This window comes from Phocoena sinus, chromosome 4 (genome assembly GCF_008692025.1).
Source record: "Phocoena sinus isolate mPhoSin1 chromosome 4, mPhoSin1.pri, whole genome shotgun sequence".
NCBI lineage: Eukaryota > Metazoa > Chordata > Mammalia > Artiodactyla > Phocoenidae > Phocoena > Phocoena sinus.
In genome coordinates, this window is record NC_045766.1 from 29,444,800 (window position 1) to 29,462,519 (window position 17,720).

The window sequence follows — 17,720 nt, forward strand, 5'->3', positions numbered from 1 at the left end:
ATATATATACATATACATGTATAGTTTTTAAAGTCTCATTGAGTTACTTCAAATAAAGTCTCAATGAGTTACTTCAAATAAAGTAGAAACCAGAATTCTGTGGATACTTAGAATATTTAAGACCAGGCATTTGGGCCAAAAAAATGTTTGCCTACAGAATTTTATTTCTTTCATTGTCTGCCAGGAGGGTTACATAAGCCTTTCTTCAGTACCACCCAAAGCCCTCAGTAAAAGGAACACACACAAATAATGACGAGATAAAGGCTCCAAGTGGAAATTCAACTGTATTTATTTTTCTTATACAGAATCAGAGAAGTAAAAACCAGTACCAAACTCCAGTTAAAATGGTTTGAGCTGACTGATTTTTCTGCATACTTTCTGTATGTATAGCAATCTAAATTAAAAATAAACACACATATGTCATATTACAAAATGTAGAAATAATTTTTTTAAAAGTTAAAATACTAACACATAAATGATGTAGTGTGTTAGGGAAACGGTCTCTGTCAATCACCCATTTTCCCAATTAAATTAATCTACAATTTCCTTTTAACAGCTTTTATTTTTCATAAAAGTGGCACTTTCGGAAGTTACTTTCCAATTATGTCATGAGAACACAACTTGTCACTAACAGAACTCACTCCAGATCACCTTCTTCTACAGAGAGCTTTTCTCCCAAGCTGGAGTCAGCAGCATCCCAGCAAGCTAAATGTTTTACTCTGTTTTCATGTATATTGTATAATCGGTGAAAAGAAATGGCATTTCACATCCTAAATTCTATGGTGAAACGCTAACAATTACTAAGATTTCATAGAATTGCAAATAAGTTTTGACAATGTATTTACTTCAAGAAAATGTCTTTTATCAGGGGGAATAAAAACCTTGAAAGATCTCTGAAATTATTTTTCAATTTCAATTTTTAATCTGCCTTTTCTCTGGCAAAATTATTGGATGAAATGTTGAAATTGATTGATTTAGGACTAAAAAGATGAGATATTGTGGCAGTTCTTTTATAATAAGAAATATAGTATAAATAGCACCTTATCATGAATTCTGCAGGGGTTTTAACACTTACAATAATAGGAAAGAGCCTTTAAAGAGTTGTTCTTACTTTAGATTTCTAGCTTTAGTGTTCTTTAACAAAGGCCATATTTTATGGCCTTAAAAATAACAACAAAAATTATATCTGGCTTCATTTATTAGTAAACACGTAGTCAGGGTCCATATTTAATTCTGGAAAAATAGTTGTTATGTTCATTAATAAATGTTCCAACTAATTTCACTAAAAAAATTCATCTAGTATTTTCTAATGCCACAAGCTTACTAGGAAATTATGTCTAAAAATTGATAATACAAATCATCGATGTTTTAACTGCTTTAAAAAGAGAGGGGTATCTGTTTCTTTTATGTTTAATAACCTGAAAATGAGTCTATAAAAATATTTTTTTAAAATACAGTAACACTGCTCAGTTTTACTAGGTCCCTTGTTTTTGAGTCTTTTTTTTTTTTTTTGCTTTTTCTTAGAAAGAATGTACAATGCTTTTTGCAATTATTGCTAACACAAGAGGAAAAGAAATAGTGCTCCCTCCAATTTAGTAGCAAAAGAAACATCTACCCCCATCTCTCTCAGAGCGCTTCGAGAGAGAGAGAAGGAATCAGAGGAACAGAAACCATGGGTCCTTCAGGGGAAAAAAGTCACTTCATTGTGTTGGAAGCAATGGTAGGTTTATGGTCTTGTCCGCCTACACACTTAACATCAGCGTAGACAGGACAACACTAGCCCTGCCCCTCCTTCTCCCACATAAAGTGCACCGAAGCCTTCTTTTCTTCTACAACAGTCTTTTGGTACAAGGACTGTAGGAGAAAATTGTTGCTTTGCTCTTTGGGGGCACCTCATACCACCTGCTCGTCTTGCTTTTGGGGTACTATAGCTTGTCTATTTCCATTTCACACCTAACAGCCTTTCCACTATATTCCCTAACTTTACTACTTCATCTCTGACCTTTACACTTGCTTTCTTTCCAACAAGATAAGATGTATTCTGCCATCTATCTTTTGGTAGATCGAAAAGGATCTCAGATCCCCAGCAAATAAGCCCCTTGGGAATGGAAAGGTTCCTCTCAGAGACCTGCATTATTAATGTCTCTCAAAAAAAGATATTAAATTCATAGATTATAAATAATGTCCGTTCAAAATATTAAACAGTTGAGGACTTCATTGGCAATGCAGGCAGGGTGCATGCCAGGCAAACCCAATGCTCTCTCTCAGTCCTTAAAAGCTAATAAAAAACGGTTTTGGTTACATAAGAGGTATTGAGTACATATTTCATGCCTTTTTATACCAACTGTAGCAAACAAGGTTAGGATAATATACTTAGGAATCAACATTAGTGACTTCAGAAACATGTCTCCACCATACACCCTCAGGGGGCATTTTTTTACATGTCAGTCAGAGATCTGCTTCATCCTTCAAACAGTTTCATAGATAAGATTATTTTAAACCCTTGAAATCTTGAAAGAAGCAAAACCGACAAGGCTTTGGAATTTTAAAAGCAACAGCTTACTGTGTGTGCCATCAGGTTGAAAGCGATGTGGTCCTGATGTTTTCAGAACGGTTTCAAAAGACAGATACAGTTGTCACTGATTTGTCAAAAACATTTGACTGCCCTTTGTCATCAGCTACAAAATGACAGTGCTTCATAAAATAAACATTTGAGTTCTAAGCTGCAGTTTAAAAAAAAATCCAACTTGTAATTTAAAAAACTTTGTTTAATAGATGTTCATAATTAGTACCAAACTGGTCTCTTTCATAAGATCTTAGCGTAGGAGCTGTGACTAACGCTGCTGTTACTCTCCTGCTGGAAGGACTAGCTGGCTAGGTGCCGTGCAGTAAAATGCTAAAGGATAAACTACAATAGGACTGTGTGTGCCTTTGTGAATACAGGGTAATAAGAACCAACAGAACCAGCACGGATCCCAGACTACATTGTATTCCAAACAGCAGAATTTTACTATCTGTACAATGATTTTTAAAGCTCAAGTTAAATATTTTTTAAAGCATTTGGTACTAATGTCATCAATACAGTTTTTGAAACTGTAAATCAGGTTGAATTTTGTGTACATTTCCTGGACCGAGCCGCCTGTCAGAAGTCACTGCCTGTGGTCAGCTTTTCATGGTTTATAATCAATTGATGTATAAATTTCAGCTAACACCCATAAAGCTTAGTCATGGGGCAGCAGAAAGGAAAGCAGAGAAGCAATTCTGCATAACCCATCATAGGAAGGCAGGCTTGCAGAAAATGAAGATAGAATGTTTATTTATGTTTAACTTACGTTACTGTCAATCAACTTCAGGCAATGATTAAACTGGCCACAAGGAAAGGAGGGAGCATGCGTCACGGAGGCAGTAAGCGGCACACCTGCAGGCTTGCTCTGCTCCATCGCTCTTCCCAAGAGGCCCAGGAAATGTCAGGTCACGGCTGCATCCAAGCTACAGTGGTACTGATTACAGCCAGGTTAGAAAAGGCTCGCTTTTGTTCAGAGCAGATTCTACATCGTTGAAGAGGGGGATCAGATCTTCAGATTCCAAAGTTCCTAGATCAACATTTGTTCCCGGAAGACAGTCAAGAAAATCAGGGAAGCGGGTCTGCTGAGGGTTGACGTTCATGGGTGCCTGGCCTGCATTTTCTCCTATAACAGAATGAAATGAAACCATTTAAATTCTCTTTTAGAGCTCTTGAAAGAGGGACAGATTCAAGTGTCAACATAACTCTCATCTTCATTTCCACTGTGTCTACATTCCACCAGAAGATTTTATTGCTGCAGGTCTAAAATATTTCATCTCTGTGCAAAAGTTCAGCTTCCACATTATTGAAACTGAATTGGAGATGCTCACTCCTAAGAGATGCAGAGATGCCAGGTGAACCTTTCATTGTTCTGGGTAGACACTGTCCAGAATGGGTAAATCCAGGGAAACAGGAAAGGAGCAAATGAGGGTGCTGTGGATCTGACCTACAATCAATGACTTCCCATGACAAAGGCATGAAGAGCTGGTTTGAGTAGAGAGGCCCTGCCTGTCATAAAAACCTTATCACAGAGCTATAATCCAATGATTTAACTGTAAGCTCAAATTTGCCCATATCATCCCTCTTTATGTTCAAAGAGAGTAGTGAGGAGTTTCTTTTAACCACGTTGTTAAAAAGCTATCTTCATTGATGACTCTAGGGGTCATTTTCAAAGTATTTTAGAGAGTGGGTGTTGCATTCACCCCCCTCACTCCACACACACATACATCCCGCAAGTATCTACGCTTCTCACAATGCATGTGAGTCACAATGCATGGGAGCTTACTAAGGTTCTGAGAAGTCTTGTAATAAGGAAGTCTGATATATTTTGCTTAAGCCACTATGACCTAAAGCCATTTTATCATCGAATGCAATTTTGGCCGAATTTATATCCTAATAGAACTAGAGTCTATAGAACCTAGTTGAGAGAATGCTGTTCCAGAGGAAAGTTAAGTGTCCGGGATATAACATGTGGAATACATGCTCTTCATGAATGATAGTATAGGAGAAAACGTACGGACAATTGTGCCAGGAGACGGAGCTTTTTAGCTGTGTAACCTTATTTAGACACACTTCACCTGTCTGAAATTGGGATTATAGCACCTTCACAAATTGGAGTTAGGTGCCATATAATATCTGCCACACATCTATGGCTCTGGGCTCCTTTCATACATACACACTTAGGAAAATACAAAAACGCATTGCTTGTTGATTGTGCTGAGAGGAAGAAAAACCTGGGAACTCAATCACAGTTAATGACATAATATCAGAGCAACTCGCTTATACCAAGAACCCCAACCAATTTTCTGAAGGGATGAAATGCACCTCACAGTCACACCTCACAGTGCATTGAAAACTATGGCCAGCTTTCACCATGGAATCACTTTTAAGAAACGCATTAAATTAGCTTTTGTGCCCTACAAGTACGGTTGCCTTCCTGAAAAGCCTGCTTAGGAATTTCACTATTCTGAGCAAAACAGGAGAAAACTCATTTTAACCACATGCATTTTCCAAGGAGAAAAATTACATTTTTCTGAGTGATGAGGGAAAAATACTCAAACTTGCATTTTGGTGATAGTAAAACTTGATGGCTTTTCTATAACTCATAAAATATCAATGACTCTTAGGACTATTTTATAGGATTTTCATTGCAAAAGGCAATATTTTAAAAGTTAAATTGAGTTCAACATGACCTCAGTGCTGTTGTGTTACTGACTTGAAAAACATTAGTTTAGAAAAGAAAATCCAAAATAACTTTTTTCTACCCACTAGAGTGTAACAAATGGAAATGAGGCTTAAAAAAACTATCTGCCCTGAAAAATCAGCCGATCTAAAGTGCTGGATGTCTTTTTGTCTTCATCTCCAGTTAGAATTATTCATCTCTACTGATTTCCCATTTTAACTTTTTAATAAGTCAAGAATTCATTTTTTAACCAAATAAAATCTCTCTGTTTTAAAGAATTCCTCTTATCCTTTCTCCTCGGGCATGGAAAGCATGAGGAGACTAGTTAAGGTTCTTCAATAAGGTTAACAATCTTAAAATCTCTCTCTTTGGAGCAACTCTGCAACCTCGTAGTAATTTTTTGGGTCTTTGCAGTTTTATCCATTTAAAAAGTGGGGCATAGTGTACAACATGGGGAATATAGCCAATATTTTACAATAACTATAAATGGAGTAAAACCTTTAAAAATTGTGAATCACTGTATGGTACACCTGTAACTTATATAATATTATACAGAAACTATACCTCAATTAAAATATAAAGGATGCATATCTGCATAGATAATAAAAATGAATGAATGAATGAGTGAAAAGTGGGACAGACAAAAAAAAAACCAAGCAATTCTTAAAAGGGTGTGATTATTACAGAATATTCTGGAAGGTGGGTGACTTCCAGCCTTTGCTCCTGTTATTCCCTCTACTCTATCCTCACACCATGTCCAGCTGTTGTTTCCATGTGTATTTTGCAAAGGGAGTGTTCAGCTGGCTTGTTCCCATTCAGCATGTGGTCAGCATGTGATCAGTGCATCTACTAGATCTTTGCCAGCCACACTTGAGCTCAGCTTTTCCTCATCTTGTTCCTGAAAAAGTAATTACATTTCTCCCCTTGAGGGGGTTTATGCCCACTCCCTATAAAGGCTTCCCAGATGTGACCCTAAACACAACAGGCTGACACTCACTACACCAGGTTAACCCGGAACCCTAACATTTAACAAGACCAACTTGTACATTACTTCATCCTTCTTAGAAGGAGGAGAAGAGGAGAACACAACTTTGTGCCAAGCTCTGTGACCTCATGAGCCCTCACAACTCTACAAGATGAGCACATTACTCCTACTTTATAGGTGAGAAATCTGAGGCCCCTGGGAGGTTATGTCACTTACCCAAAGCCATTACTAAGAAGTAGAGAAGCAAAGATCCAAGTCAGGTTGCCTGACTGCAATGACTATGCTCTTTTCAGGACACCACTTAATTCTACATTTTGGCTTCAGAAACATTCCCTACTTCTCCACTCAATGTCATTTTAAAAAGCCATAGAATAGAATCCATCTTCTTTTATTTTTAAATGTCAAGCTTGGATTTAGATCTCCTGAGTCATTTCTTATTTAACTTTGCTTTTTATCTTTACTGGCTTCCCAGTGTTTAAAAGATGAAAGCAAACAATTATTAAACACAGGAAGGAGCCACTTCATCAGGCAGGTCTGAAGAGGGCAAGATAAATCTCACACCGAAAAATAAAGACAGGGATGAAGAGAGGGAGGGAGGGAAGCAGGAAGGGAGGGAGAAGGGAGGGAGAAGCAAGAAGAAGAGGGAGGTAATAAATTGAAGAATAACAAAACAAACAGTTCAAACTATTCCTGTGTGACTCCTCACAAGACAGTCTGTGCAATTCTCTCAACAAGGAGATGACGGGCTGCACGGAGAGCCCGGAACAGCTGCTCCAACCTTCTGGCCGAGTTTGACTTTTGTCTGACCAATCGTTTAGTTTTAGGGCACGAAGTGCAGTCATCGAAGAGCAGAGGGTAACAAACACGGGCGCTCTGGACAACGGCACTGGGGAAAGCAATCATTTCATCACAGAACGATTTTCTTTCAACAGTGAGGATGGAGGAGAAACTTGCATGAACAGCTCCAAAGAGGGGATATATCAGCTATTATTTAATTTTTTTAAGTCCATTTTCAGGGTGTTCTTTTTTAATTGAAGTATAGTTGATTTACAATGTTGTGTTGGTTTCAGGTGTACAGCAAAGTGATTCAGTTGTACATCTGTAGATGTGGATATAGGTATAGATACAGATATTTATATATAGATATTTATATAGATATTCTTTTTCAGATTTTTTTTCTATTATAGGTTATTTCAAGATATTGAATATAGTTCTCTCTGCTATACAGCAGGTCCTTGTTGTTAGCTGTCATTTAATTTTGGTTTCAGAATATCTTCTGGGAGTTTAGGACTTTGATAATTAAGTCTAGACCAAATTTGGAGGCATCGCTCCTAGAGAAATGGTGAAAAGGAGGTAACCAGGAAGCCAGCTGAGGCCTAGCCTGAAAGCAGGGCAGGCCAGGAACTATGTTAAATTTAACTGCTGAGGGAGGACACTCACTGTTACCATGTTAGGATTTGGAGCTGACATTTTAGAATCCTCTGAGTTGCTTAACTTTCCAAATGCCCACTGCCAATTACTTCCCAAATGCAGTTAATGACATGAAAAAATTTGCATACTGGTGGCCTGTACATTACAGCCAAAAGCTAGAAAAAAGCATAAATATTCCATTGTGGAAGAATGGCAAAGCAGACAGTGGTATGTTAATGCAATTGTGAGGAAAGGGCTATATGAAGCGAGGATAAGCAAAAGGAAGGAAGGGAGGGAGGGAGGGAGAGAGAAGAAAAAAGCAGAAACTAAAATCCTGTGCCCATATATAAAACTATATTTGCTCCAATAAAGATGTTAAAAATAAATAAATAAAATAAAAGGCTACTCCTGGAATTAAAAAAAAAAAACTATATTTTTTTTTTTTTTTTTTTTTTTTTTTTTGCTGTATGCGGGCCTCTCACTGTTGTGGCCTCTCCCGTTGTGGAGCACAGGCTCCGGACACGCAGGCTCAGCGGCCGTGGCTCACGGGTCCAGCCACTCCGCAGCATATGGGATCTTCCTGGACCGGGGCACGAACCCGTGTCCCCTGCATCGCCAGGTGGACTCTCAACCACTGTGCCACCAGGGAAGCCCAAAAAAAACTATATTTGTATAAACTATGGGGAAGGGGCTAGAGTTTATTAATAGTGCCTGGGTTCCAGTGGCTTTTCAGCTGTTAGTTTATGTTTTTGCTGAGGTTAAGTGTCTCTCGTTGGATTTTAGAATTGAGAGTACTAGGGAACTTCCTTTTGGCGGTCCAGTGGTTAAGACTCCGCTCTTCCAATGCAGGGGGCACAGGCTGCATCCCTGGTCAGGGAACTAAGATCCCGCATGCTGAGCGGTGTAGCCAAAAAAAAAAAAAAAAAAAACACGAATTGAGATGACTAAAGAGACGATTTAAAAGTGCAAACCTACTGCAAGGCCTCGCAGGCTTGGCTCCTACCTGTGTCCATCTCATCCACGTTGCTGAGGAAGTCCTCCGGAGTCGTCGGGACACTGTAGCACCCTAGCCCCAGGCCGCTGTCGGTGCTCTGCTCCCTCGAATGATATGGCCCCCTGCAGAGCAAAAGACAGAAAGAAATTTCAAAATTAAAATACAGTCATGAAGATCCTCAACTAGTGTAGTTCTGTCAATCTACCCGATCTTCAGATAACAAAGGGAGGTGGACTTTGCACTTCCTTTTAATTTTGAAACATATATCCCTGTGTCAGTGAAATTAATAAATTGTAAGCAAAAAAATACTGGCCATTCATACTAAATGGACACCGATTCCCTTTTCATCTCAAAACAACAATTTGAACACCATTCTACATACAGAGAATGATACCATTTATGTACACTTTTTCAAAACCGAAAACGAAGTTGAATATTGTTTCTGGATACAGACATTAACAGGCAATAAGAAATATAAAAATATGTGTGATGAAAAAAGAAAAAAATATGGTGTGATGGATACACATCAATTTCCAAATAGTGGCTACCACTAGGGAGGGAAGACGGGAAAGAAATGGATTTCAGTGGTGGTGGGGAAGGGTTTAAGTATTAATTGTAATACTTATTCAAAAAAAAAAAGATCTATGGAAATATGCAAAATGTGGGAGTTGGGTACATGGGTAAATCTTAAGTTATTCTTTATACTCTTCTGTACGTTTGAAGTAGTTTTAAATCAATCATTTAAAAACACCTTTCTTTCATTATTTCCATTACTGTTTGTTTTCATCTCTCTCTCTATTTTTAATAACTTTCATAACTGTATTTGCTTGTTTGCCAGAAGACTCTGCAAGGGCAGAAAAGACACAGGGAATAGAAAACTGCCTTTTATTTGGGTTTAAAAGGCTACAATTAAGGTTGACTACTTCTACTCATGAAGATATTTCTGGTTCAATCTCCTTTTCCTTCTGCTCATATATTTCATATTTTAAAGCAACACCTTTTTGTTTTAATTAAAATTTTAAATTGTGAAATAATTTTAGAATCACACAGAAGATGTAAAAAGAGTACAGAGTTCCTGCGCATCCTGTACCCAGCTTCCCCAAGGACATGGTACACAACCACAGTACAGTGATCAACACCAGGAATCGACAATGTATAATACTATTAACTAAACTATAGACCTTATTCACATTTCGCCACAAACATCACCTCTTAATTGTGTTGCTCCCTTATTTGCCACATGACATGCTTTTTATCCCCTGTTGGCTACATAAAACCACAGATTCTTCTAAATAATTACTATACAACAGCATCCCACTGAAATCGTTAAGTTTATTCCCATTTTCAAATTATTGACTAGGGGTTTACTCCATGCCATAGCACCAATTTTTGAATTTGAGATTTTTTTTAAAAAGGTAGATGACTTCTTCCTCCGCTTTTTTTTCCTGCCACCTCCCTCCACATCCTCCCTCTATCTTAACCCCATCCTCCAAGCTCCCCAGCTTTTCCCAACATAAACAAAGATCTGTTATACTGTAAACCACATAATAAAGAAAGCAAAAATAAGTGGCCCTAAAATGTTGACTTACCCATTGAGGAAAGGATCCGAGCTATTATTAGTGATGGATCTCATGTCTGGAGTCATGGCGGGTGGGTTGACAGCAGCCTGAACCGTGGCTAGAGTCTCGGCTTCCATGGGGAGCTGTCTACAGAGGGCGGCTTCCTACAGAGAGGTGACAGTCCAAGGGAGAGGCAACAGTGATTCTTTCATTGTCATAAGGATCGGAGCAAAGGATGCTTCGCATAAAAACTTTTCACCAAACACAAAAGCGCTTTACGTTTATTCCTCATATGTCAAAATCATCAGGAAATCATTAGTGTTCTTTATCTGAAGAAATCTTATAGATATGTCACTTTCTCACATTCACAAAGTTAATGAGAAGCTCATGCAATATTTGCCCTCAAGGCACTTACATAGCAACTATCTAACCCATCCAATTGCTTAAAATACCCAAATCGGGGCTTCCCTGGTGGCACAGTGGTTGAGAGTCCGTCTGCCGATGCAGGGGACACGGGTTCGTGCCCCGGTCCGGGAAGATCCCACATGCTGCGGAGCGGCTGGGCCCGTCAGCCATGGCCGCTGAGCCTTCGCGTCCGGAGCCTGTGCTCCGCAACGGGAGAGGCCACAACAGTGAGAGGCCCGCGTACCCACCCACCCCCGCTAAAGAAACCCAAATCATATAAGGGCCTCTCAAGACACTTTCTCAGAGACAAGGCTATTTTTACCCCAGGTGCTCAGACCAAATCTAAGTCAATCAAAGCAGTTGTACTCCTCTGGACTAGCAGGTACATTCTGGTCTTTGCCGCTTATAGGCCAGTAAAGCAGTGGGATTACAGAGTTCTGGCTCTGCATTGTCACATCTGGCAGTTTTATATCAATAACCAGGAGAGCAGAACAACCAGTTTAAAAGCTTGTTAGTCAACCAGTTTTTCTATGTTACTAATTATTTTATTGACTAAAATGGCTGAAGTTTGGGGAACCATGCACACCCAAACCAAATCCCACTGACAATTAACTATTCGATAGCACGTGGATTTCATTAGCAAAAATTAAAACACTAGCATTTTTTTAAGCTAGCGTTACTTTGCCAAGGAGAGTCAATCCAAAAGGTTACAAATCTGATTGCAATTACTTTCTCTAGATATAACCTCTAGGGAGTCTCTCCCATTTTGACAAACATGACCAGACATCAAATTCCTTTCAAATTTACTGCTGTTTCCAGAGAATAATACTTTTATATACTTATACATGCATCCAAAACCAAAGTTAGGCCCTTGGCATATTTATGCCTATCGGTTTCCCACTACGCAGGCTGAATCACTGGTCTCACCATCCCTCAAAACCCCAAAACCATGGCTACAATGGCAAACAGAATATTTAGACCATCTAAGCTACAGTGTCTGTGTTAGATCCCTTCCAGCCCCGACACACAATGATTTTAGAGAGTAACTGCTGTCTAGACAAGTCTAGTGAAATCATCGGCCATAAAAACTTTCGGTTATTAGAGTTCATTATACTGTTCTGAGGAGTTACGGTAGCATAACTCTTATAAACCATGAAGACCTGATTGATAAGAAACTGCATTGTCAGCTTATACTGAAATAAATACCCTGTCTAGACAGGGCTCTTGGTTCACCTCTGTTCATTTGGATTGCAAATAATCAAATACTTAACTAACAAATTTTATTCAGTAATCTGTAAAAAGCAAACCAAAAAATGGAGTTGTTGTTTTTTTTTTAAGGGGGATTTTTAATCTCAATCTTGGAAGTACCTTCTGACTAAATCTAGAAAAACTGAATTATTTCCTATAGTTGTTTTTATGTGGTAGGCAGTGTGCATTAGAAATCTTATCTTCCAACCAAAGCTTACCCGGAGGCCTCACACACAAGAATAACAGGGATTGGACCTGGTGTGAAGAGCACAGAGGCCACCAACCTCTCAAACAGACTCATACACACAGTCTGAAGACAGCTAGTCAATGATATAATTTCTAGTCCTTTATAAACTGTAAATGCAAAGATCCTTTGGGCAATAACCTTCATTAACCAAAAAAATCAACTGTACCTAGAATATTCCAATTCTCCAAACTTTCTGAATAAATGTGGAGTGTACCCCTAAACGGATACCCATTTAAACATACAGCTTGAAGAGACTGCTGCATTTCTTTACATGTGACACAATTTTATCACCATATATCTTAAGAACACTAGTTGAATTTGCAGTTTCCAGGTGGTCTGCATTTCAATATAATAAAGAATCATTTCTGGAACTTCACTGGGGAAAAAAATATAGATACAATGTATATATGAATTATTTGTCATCTCTAATGATATATCATATGAAAATAAAACGTTTAAATTATAATAAAAATATCTAGTTTCTGATATTTTAAGCTTTCCTCTTCATTTAAATTACTCTGGGAATAAGTCAAATAGATACAATATGCATTTTAAAAGAATGCTTGTGTGTGGCTAAATATATAAATGAAATTCAAAAGAACTATTTATAATAACCAAAGCTGGAAGAACCTATACTATTATATATCAGGGAAAATGTTTCATGGTGCCATTCCACATCTGTCCCCTCTATTTAAAATGAGAGATAACTGAAGTTCCATTCCTCAGCATCGATGTTTCCCTAACTACTTTGAGGACTTGACCCCCACGGCATCATAAGAGGCAATGCTCTGTTCTGCCTGCAGGGGGCTCGCACTATCATTTTCGCCTCCGAATGACTAACTTGGGAGAGAGAATACAGAAAAGGTGTTGAATATACCTGAAAACTAACTTTGCAATATAAATTAGGCCAGTCTGAGTTAGAAACTTTTCCGAGGGGGCAACACTTTCTTCGAGATTACTCTAAGATTATTCTTAAGTCACAGCAGCCACTGTGAAGGTTATGTTGGCCCCTGGCTCTAAACCCACCTGCTCCCTATCCCACCTGGACAGTGGCCCACAAAGCCTGCCTGACAGCCCTGTCCACGTCTCCTCCTTTGTCTCGGACAGGACCCCCTCACTCTTTCACTCCCTCCCCACTGCTCCACCCACTTCCGGCACCTGCTCCTCCCACTTCCGGCGCCTGCTCCTCCCACTTCCGGCACCTGCTCCAACTGTTCGTTCTGCTTGGAACACTCTCCTCAGATCTTCCTGAAGTTCACTCCCTCACTGATGTCTGCCTCAACAGATGCCATCTCGTCAGAGATTACATTCAGTGTTCTTGATGGCAACTTATATATTTACTGTCTGTCTTTCTCTTTAGAATGTAAAGAGGGGAAAGGGATCTTATTTGTCATGTTCACTTCTGTATCCCCACTGTGTATAACAACCCAGGCATATAGTGGGCACTTGATAAATATTCACTCAACGAAGAAATGAAAAATATTGCTGGAATTCAAATGGAAATATTTTAAATTATAATTAATAATAAAAGGAAAACTTAACTAAGATCATTCAATTCTCATCTTCAACCACAAGTATGAGTAAAACAACAGTCTACTGTATAGATCCCAACTAGCCAGGCTCAAACTCCATCCTAATGAAATGATCCCATGGTGTTTCTCCTGCTCCCAACACAGGAGATGGGCAGGAGGGCAGAGTGGTCATGGGCAGGGATTCCAGGGCGAAATGCTTGGATTTGAACCCTGGCCATGCCATCTCCCAGCCAGTTACCTAATTTCTTTGTTCCTCATTGGTAAAGTGAGGATAATAACAGCATCCACCCAATAGGGCAGCTGTGGTGATAAAATGAGGTAACACATATAGGGTACTTAGAGCAGTGCTGGCACACGAGATCACTTAGTAAATGTTAACTAAGTATTATTATCGTCTTATGCTCTGTATTCCAATCCCAGAAAACAAAACAAAAGCAAAAACAAAAATAAACAATCTTAAAAGTCACACTACCACATGGAACTGATCCACTTTGAGTGATCTGACACCTTTTCCTGGCCAACTTTCACCTTGGAAGGATTACACCAAATGTGAAATTCATCATGAGTCGGCAAGGCTAAGAATATAACTTTTTTTCAATTTTACCAAGGAGCGGTTTGTAAACCTTTTTGTATAACATAAAATTGATTTTTAATATAAGTGGAGAATGGTGAGAAGTTTCATTTCGCTCAATTATGTTTTATAATAGTTCCATATTTAGATTTTTTTTTTTTTTTTTGCCACACTGCATGGCATGTGGAACTTCCCCAACCAGGGATGGACTCTGCACCCCCTGCAGTGGAAGTTTGGAGTCTTAACCACTGGACTACCAGAGAAATCCCCATATTTAGAATTTTTAAAGGTCTAGCCTTTCTTGAATGAAAACAGTTTCCTATTTCTGTTCATAAATTGAAATAGCAATACAAAATCTAAGGTTTGGAAATAAAAGAACTAACCTCACTAACACGTCCCCATCCAAAGAAAGGAGGATTTTTATTTAAAAAAGAAAAAAAAAAAAGAAACTAAATTTAAGTATAAAATTAAACCCCAGATGCAGTATGATTTTGGCTGCCACGTGACCTCCGCTGCCCTTGCCCGGGCAGAAATGAAAGGCAAACAACTGACTTTAGTCTGACCAAGATGAGGGAGTCAAGACTGAAGGAGAAGCAGAAGCAAAGGCTGCAGATGGGGCACTGGACTAAGTGAACTGACGTGGAAACAGGGGGACAGTTGAACAAGGCTGGTCTAGGACAAGACTCAGGTCTCCAACTCAGAGCTGGCAGTGCAGCTGCCCTAACCCTGTGCTCCCTCCCCAGCTCCCGCCAGTGCAGGCAGGATATCAAACGCTAAGCTGGAGGCATACCTGAGCCCCTTGGTCTGTCTCATCTCCCACCTCCACTCCAGTTCAGCAATATCCTTTCCCAGTGTCCCTTCCACTCCCACCCACCCTATCCTCCCAAACAAGTCTTCAGTTTCCTGAAGTCCGCGGTACTTTGGGTCCCTCTTCATCAAGACATATCCCCCCACCCTTAGGGGTTCTGTTACATCACCTTTCCCAGGATGCCTTCCCTGACAACCATAACCACAGCAACCCACTACCTGCCCCTTTCCCACCCCTGAAGTCCAAAATAATGCATCCAGCTGGGGTCTGAAACTCCATGTCTCACAGTACACTCCTCACCCGGCCCCAAAGCAGCTCTTCCTGCTGACGTCAAGCTTTCTCCTAATGCCGTCACCCCTTCTCCCAGCTCCAAATCTCAGTCAACTGTCTCCCTCAGTCCCCACAACAATTCATTCATTTGCTTCTGTATTTATTTTTTAAAAATACTATGGAGAGGGCTTCCCTGGTGGCGCAGTTGTTGAGAATCTGCCTGCTAATGCAGGGGACACGGGTTCGAGCCCTGGTCTGGGAAGATCCCACATGCCACGGAGCAGCTAGGCCCGTGAGCCACAACTACTGAGCCTGCGCGTCTGGAGCCTGTGCTCTGCAACAAGAGAGGCCGCGACAGTGAGAGAGGCCCGCGCACCGCGATGAAGAGTGGCCCCCGCTTGCCACAACTAGAGGAAGCCCTCGCACAGAAACGAAGACCCAAAACAGCCAAAAATAAATAAATAAATTTAATTAAAATGTTAAAAAAAATAATACTATGGAGACTACCAGGTGCCTGGTACTGTTCTCGGCAACAGGGATACAGCAGTGAAAAATACAGACAGTGTCCTGCCTCTTCAAGGATTCTAGAGGGGGAGACAGACTCCAACAGAAAATGATGCAGAAGGGCCAAGCCTTGTGGGGTCTATCTCCCCGATATCTACATGCTCCAAACCTTCTTTCCAACTCAAGTCGTCTGCACTCCTTCTCTAGACCCACCAAACTCCACGTGCAAGGCTGTTCTACACTTTGTCACGATCTTTACAAAGAGTGACCAGAGGAGAAAAATCAGGATAGGAAGCGGTCAGAGTGTCATGTCCTACGAAGAAGCAAGGGGACTGTTTAAGAGAGACTTGTGGCACACCACGCCTCTCAAACTATTATTGATTGCCACATGGAAGAAGGAAGATTCCTTCTACCCCGGACTGGAGGCAGATCTGATGGAGGGCTTTGTAGTTAGTAGTTCGTTCAGTGATAGAACTGGCTGCTTCTCAATTCTCTGGGCTACTGGCCACTGGAATTTTCAAGCAGTTGTTGAGGGTTAAATGCTACTGGATATGACCAGGGCTTGGCACAGGAGAAAAAGTGTCCTTGGATTCAGAATGATGAAAGCTCAAATCCCAGCTGAGCTACTCCCTAGCTATAACATTTTGGAGTACATTTTTAACCTTTCAGTTTGTTCATCTGAAGAAAAATAAAAATAAAAAAAGACATAAGATTTATCTTGCTGGGCTGTTACAAAGATTAAAAAGCATATTTATCAAGAACCTGGCACAGTGAGGCAGTTACTAGAATGAGCTACTTACTCATGGTGTTAAATGTTTTAGGAGGTGGAGATGTTAGCTGATACTTGCGTATCACTTACTACTTGTGAAGCATTGTCCTAAGTGCTTTAACATACTATATCTCATTTCATCCTCCTGACAACCCAACTGTCTCCATTTTATGGATGAGGGCACTGAGGCACAGAGAGACTAAGCAACTTTCCCAGGATCTGGCCCCAGAGTCTGTTGTCATAGCCACTACACAGACAGTGGCAAAGAGAGGAAAGCCAAAGATTGAGGTCGGCAGACCTCAAATTTTCAGCCCTTTCACCTACTGGCTATGGGACTTGGGCATGTTATTTCATTTCTCCGAGCTTGTTTTCCCAGCTATAAAACAGAAATACCAACCCCCCCTCCTTCGGGCAGTTTAGAGGATTTAATGAAGTGGCCTGTTTCACTGTCCTGAACACAGTTTCCCTCTCTGAATTGGAAAAGAGATGGAACTGGACATAGTCTCTGATCCTTTTCAACGTATAAGGGTGGAGCTAGTGTCCTGGGAATTCACAAGCACATCCAGCAAAGTTATAAGTTCAGATTTTAAAGGCCAATTTCAGAAAGATCTGGAAAGCTGCCCCTGGTAACCTCACCCCTACCCTGCTCCACCACAACTTTATTTTTTCTCTACATCCAAGCTGGGGGTGGAAAGACTGTTGCAAAATAAAGGCTTGAGAATCTCTTTCAGAGTTTGTGGTCTTCCACCTAGCTCCCTAAAACGAATAATTACATGCGGGTTTACAAGCACCCTCTCCTACTGGCTGGGGGAGGGGGTGGTGTGTCAAATAGCTGGAGGGGTGTGAAAGACAAAGGCCCATCTGTAAGAGGAAGGTGTTCCTGGAAGCAAACTTCAAACCTCCTTTCCTTCCAGCTCCCCACTGGCCTGCAGCCTGCCTGTGGAATAAATCAAGAGAGGAGGTGAGAAAGTCAACAGCAGTTGAAAGCATCCTGCAGCCCTGTCCATCCCAGGCTAAGGGAGCGCCTCCCGCCGGCCAGCCCTGGCCCTCCCTGGAATGTACTTGAAAGGAAAGACAATAACCTCTTCTGAGGGTGCCTGCTTGATTTAGGTGTGTGTGGCCAGGGATACTACAAAAATGGAAGATTGTACTGTTTTAATTAGAAAGGGTGG

General features: G+C 40.3%; 1 protein-coding gene across 2 annotated transcripts in view; it reads right to left on the reverse strand.

The window, feature by feature from the left end:
- Window positions 1-271: 271 nt before the first annotated feature.
- Window positions 272-17,720, reverse strand: part of WWTR1 (WW domain containing transcription regulator 1) — a 133,756-nt gene continuing 116,307 nt past the window's right edge. For both annotated transcript variants that reach the window (XM_032630667.1, XM_032630668.1), the window contains exons 5-7: window positions 10,225-10,358; window positions 8,645-8,757; window positions 272-3,689 (exon numbers count right to left, since the gene is read on the reverse strand). In XM_032630667.1, coding sequence (XP_032486558.1) covers window positions 3,505-3,689; window positions 8,645-8,757; window positions 10,225-10,358 — 432 coding nt within the window. In that variant the 3' untranslated portion in view covers window positions 272-3,504. The remainder of the gene's footprint in view (window positions 3,690-8,644; window positions 8,758-10,224; window positions 10,359-17,720) is intronic.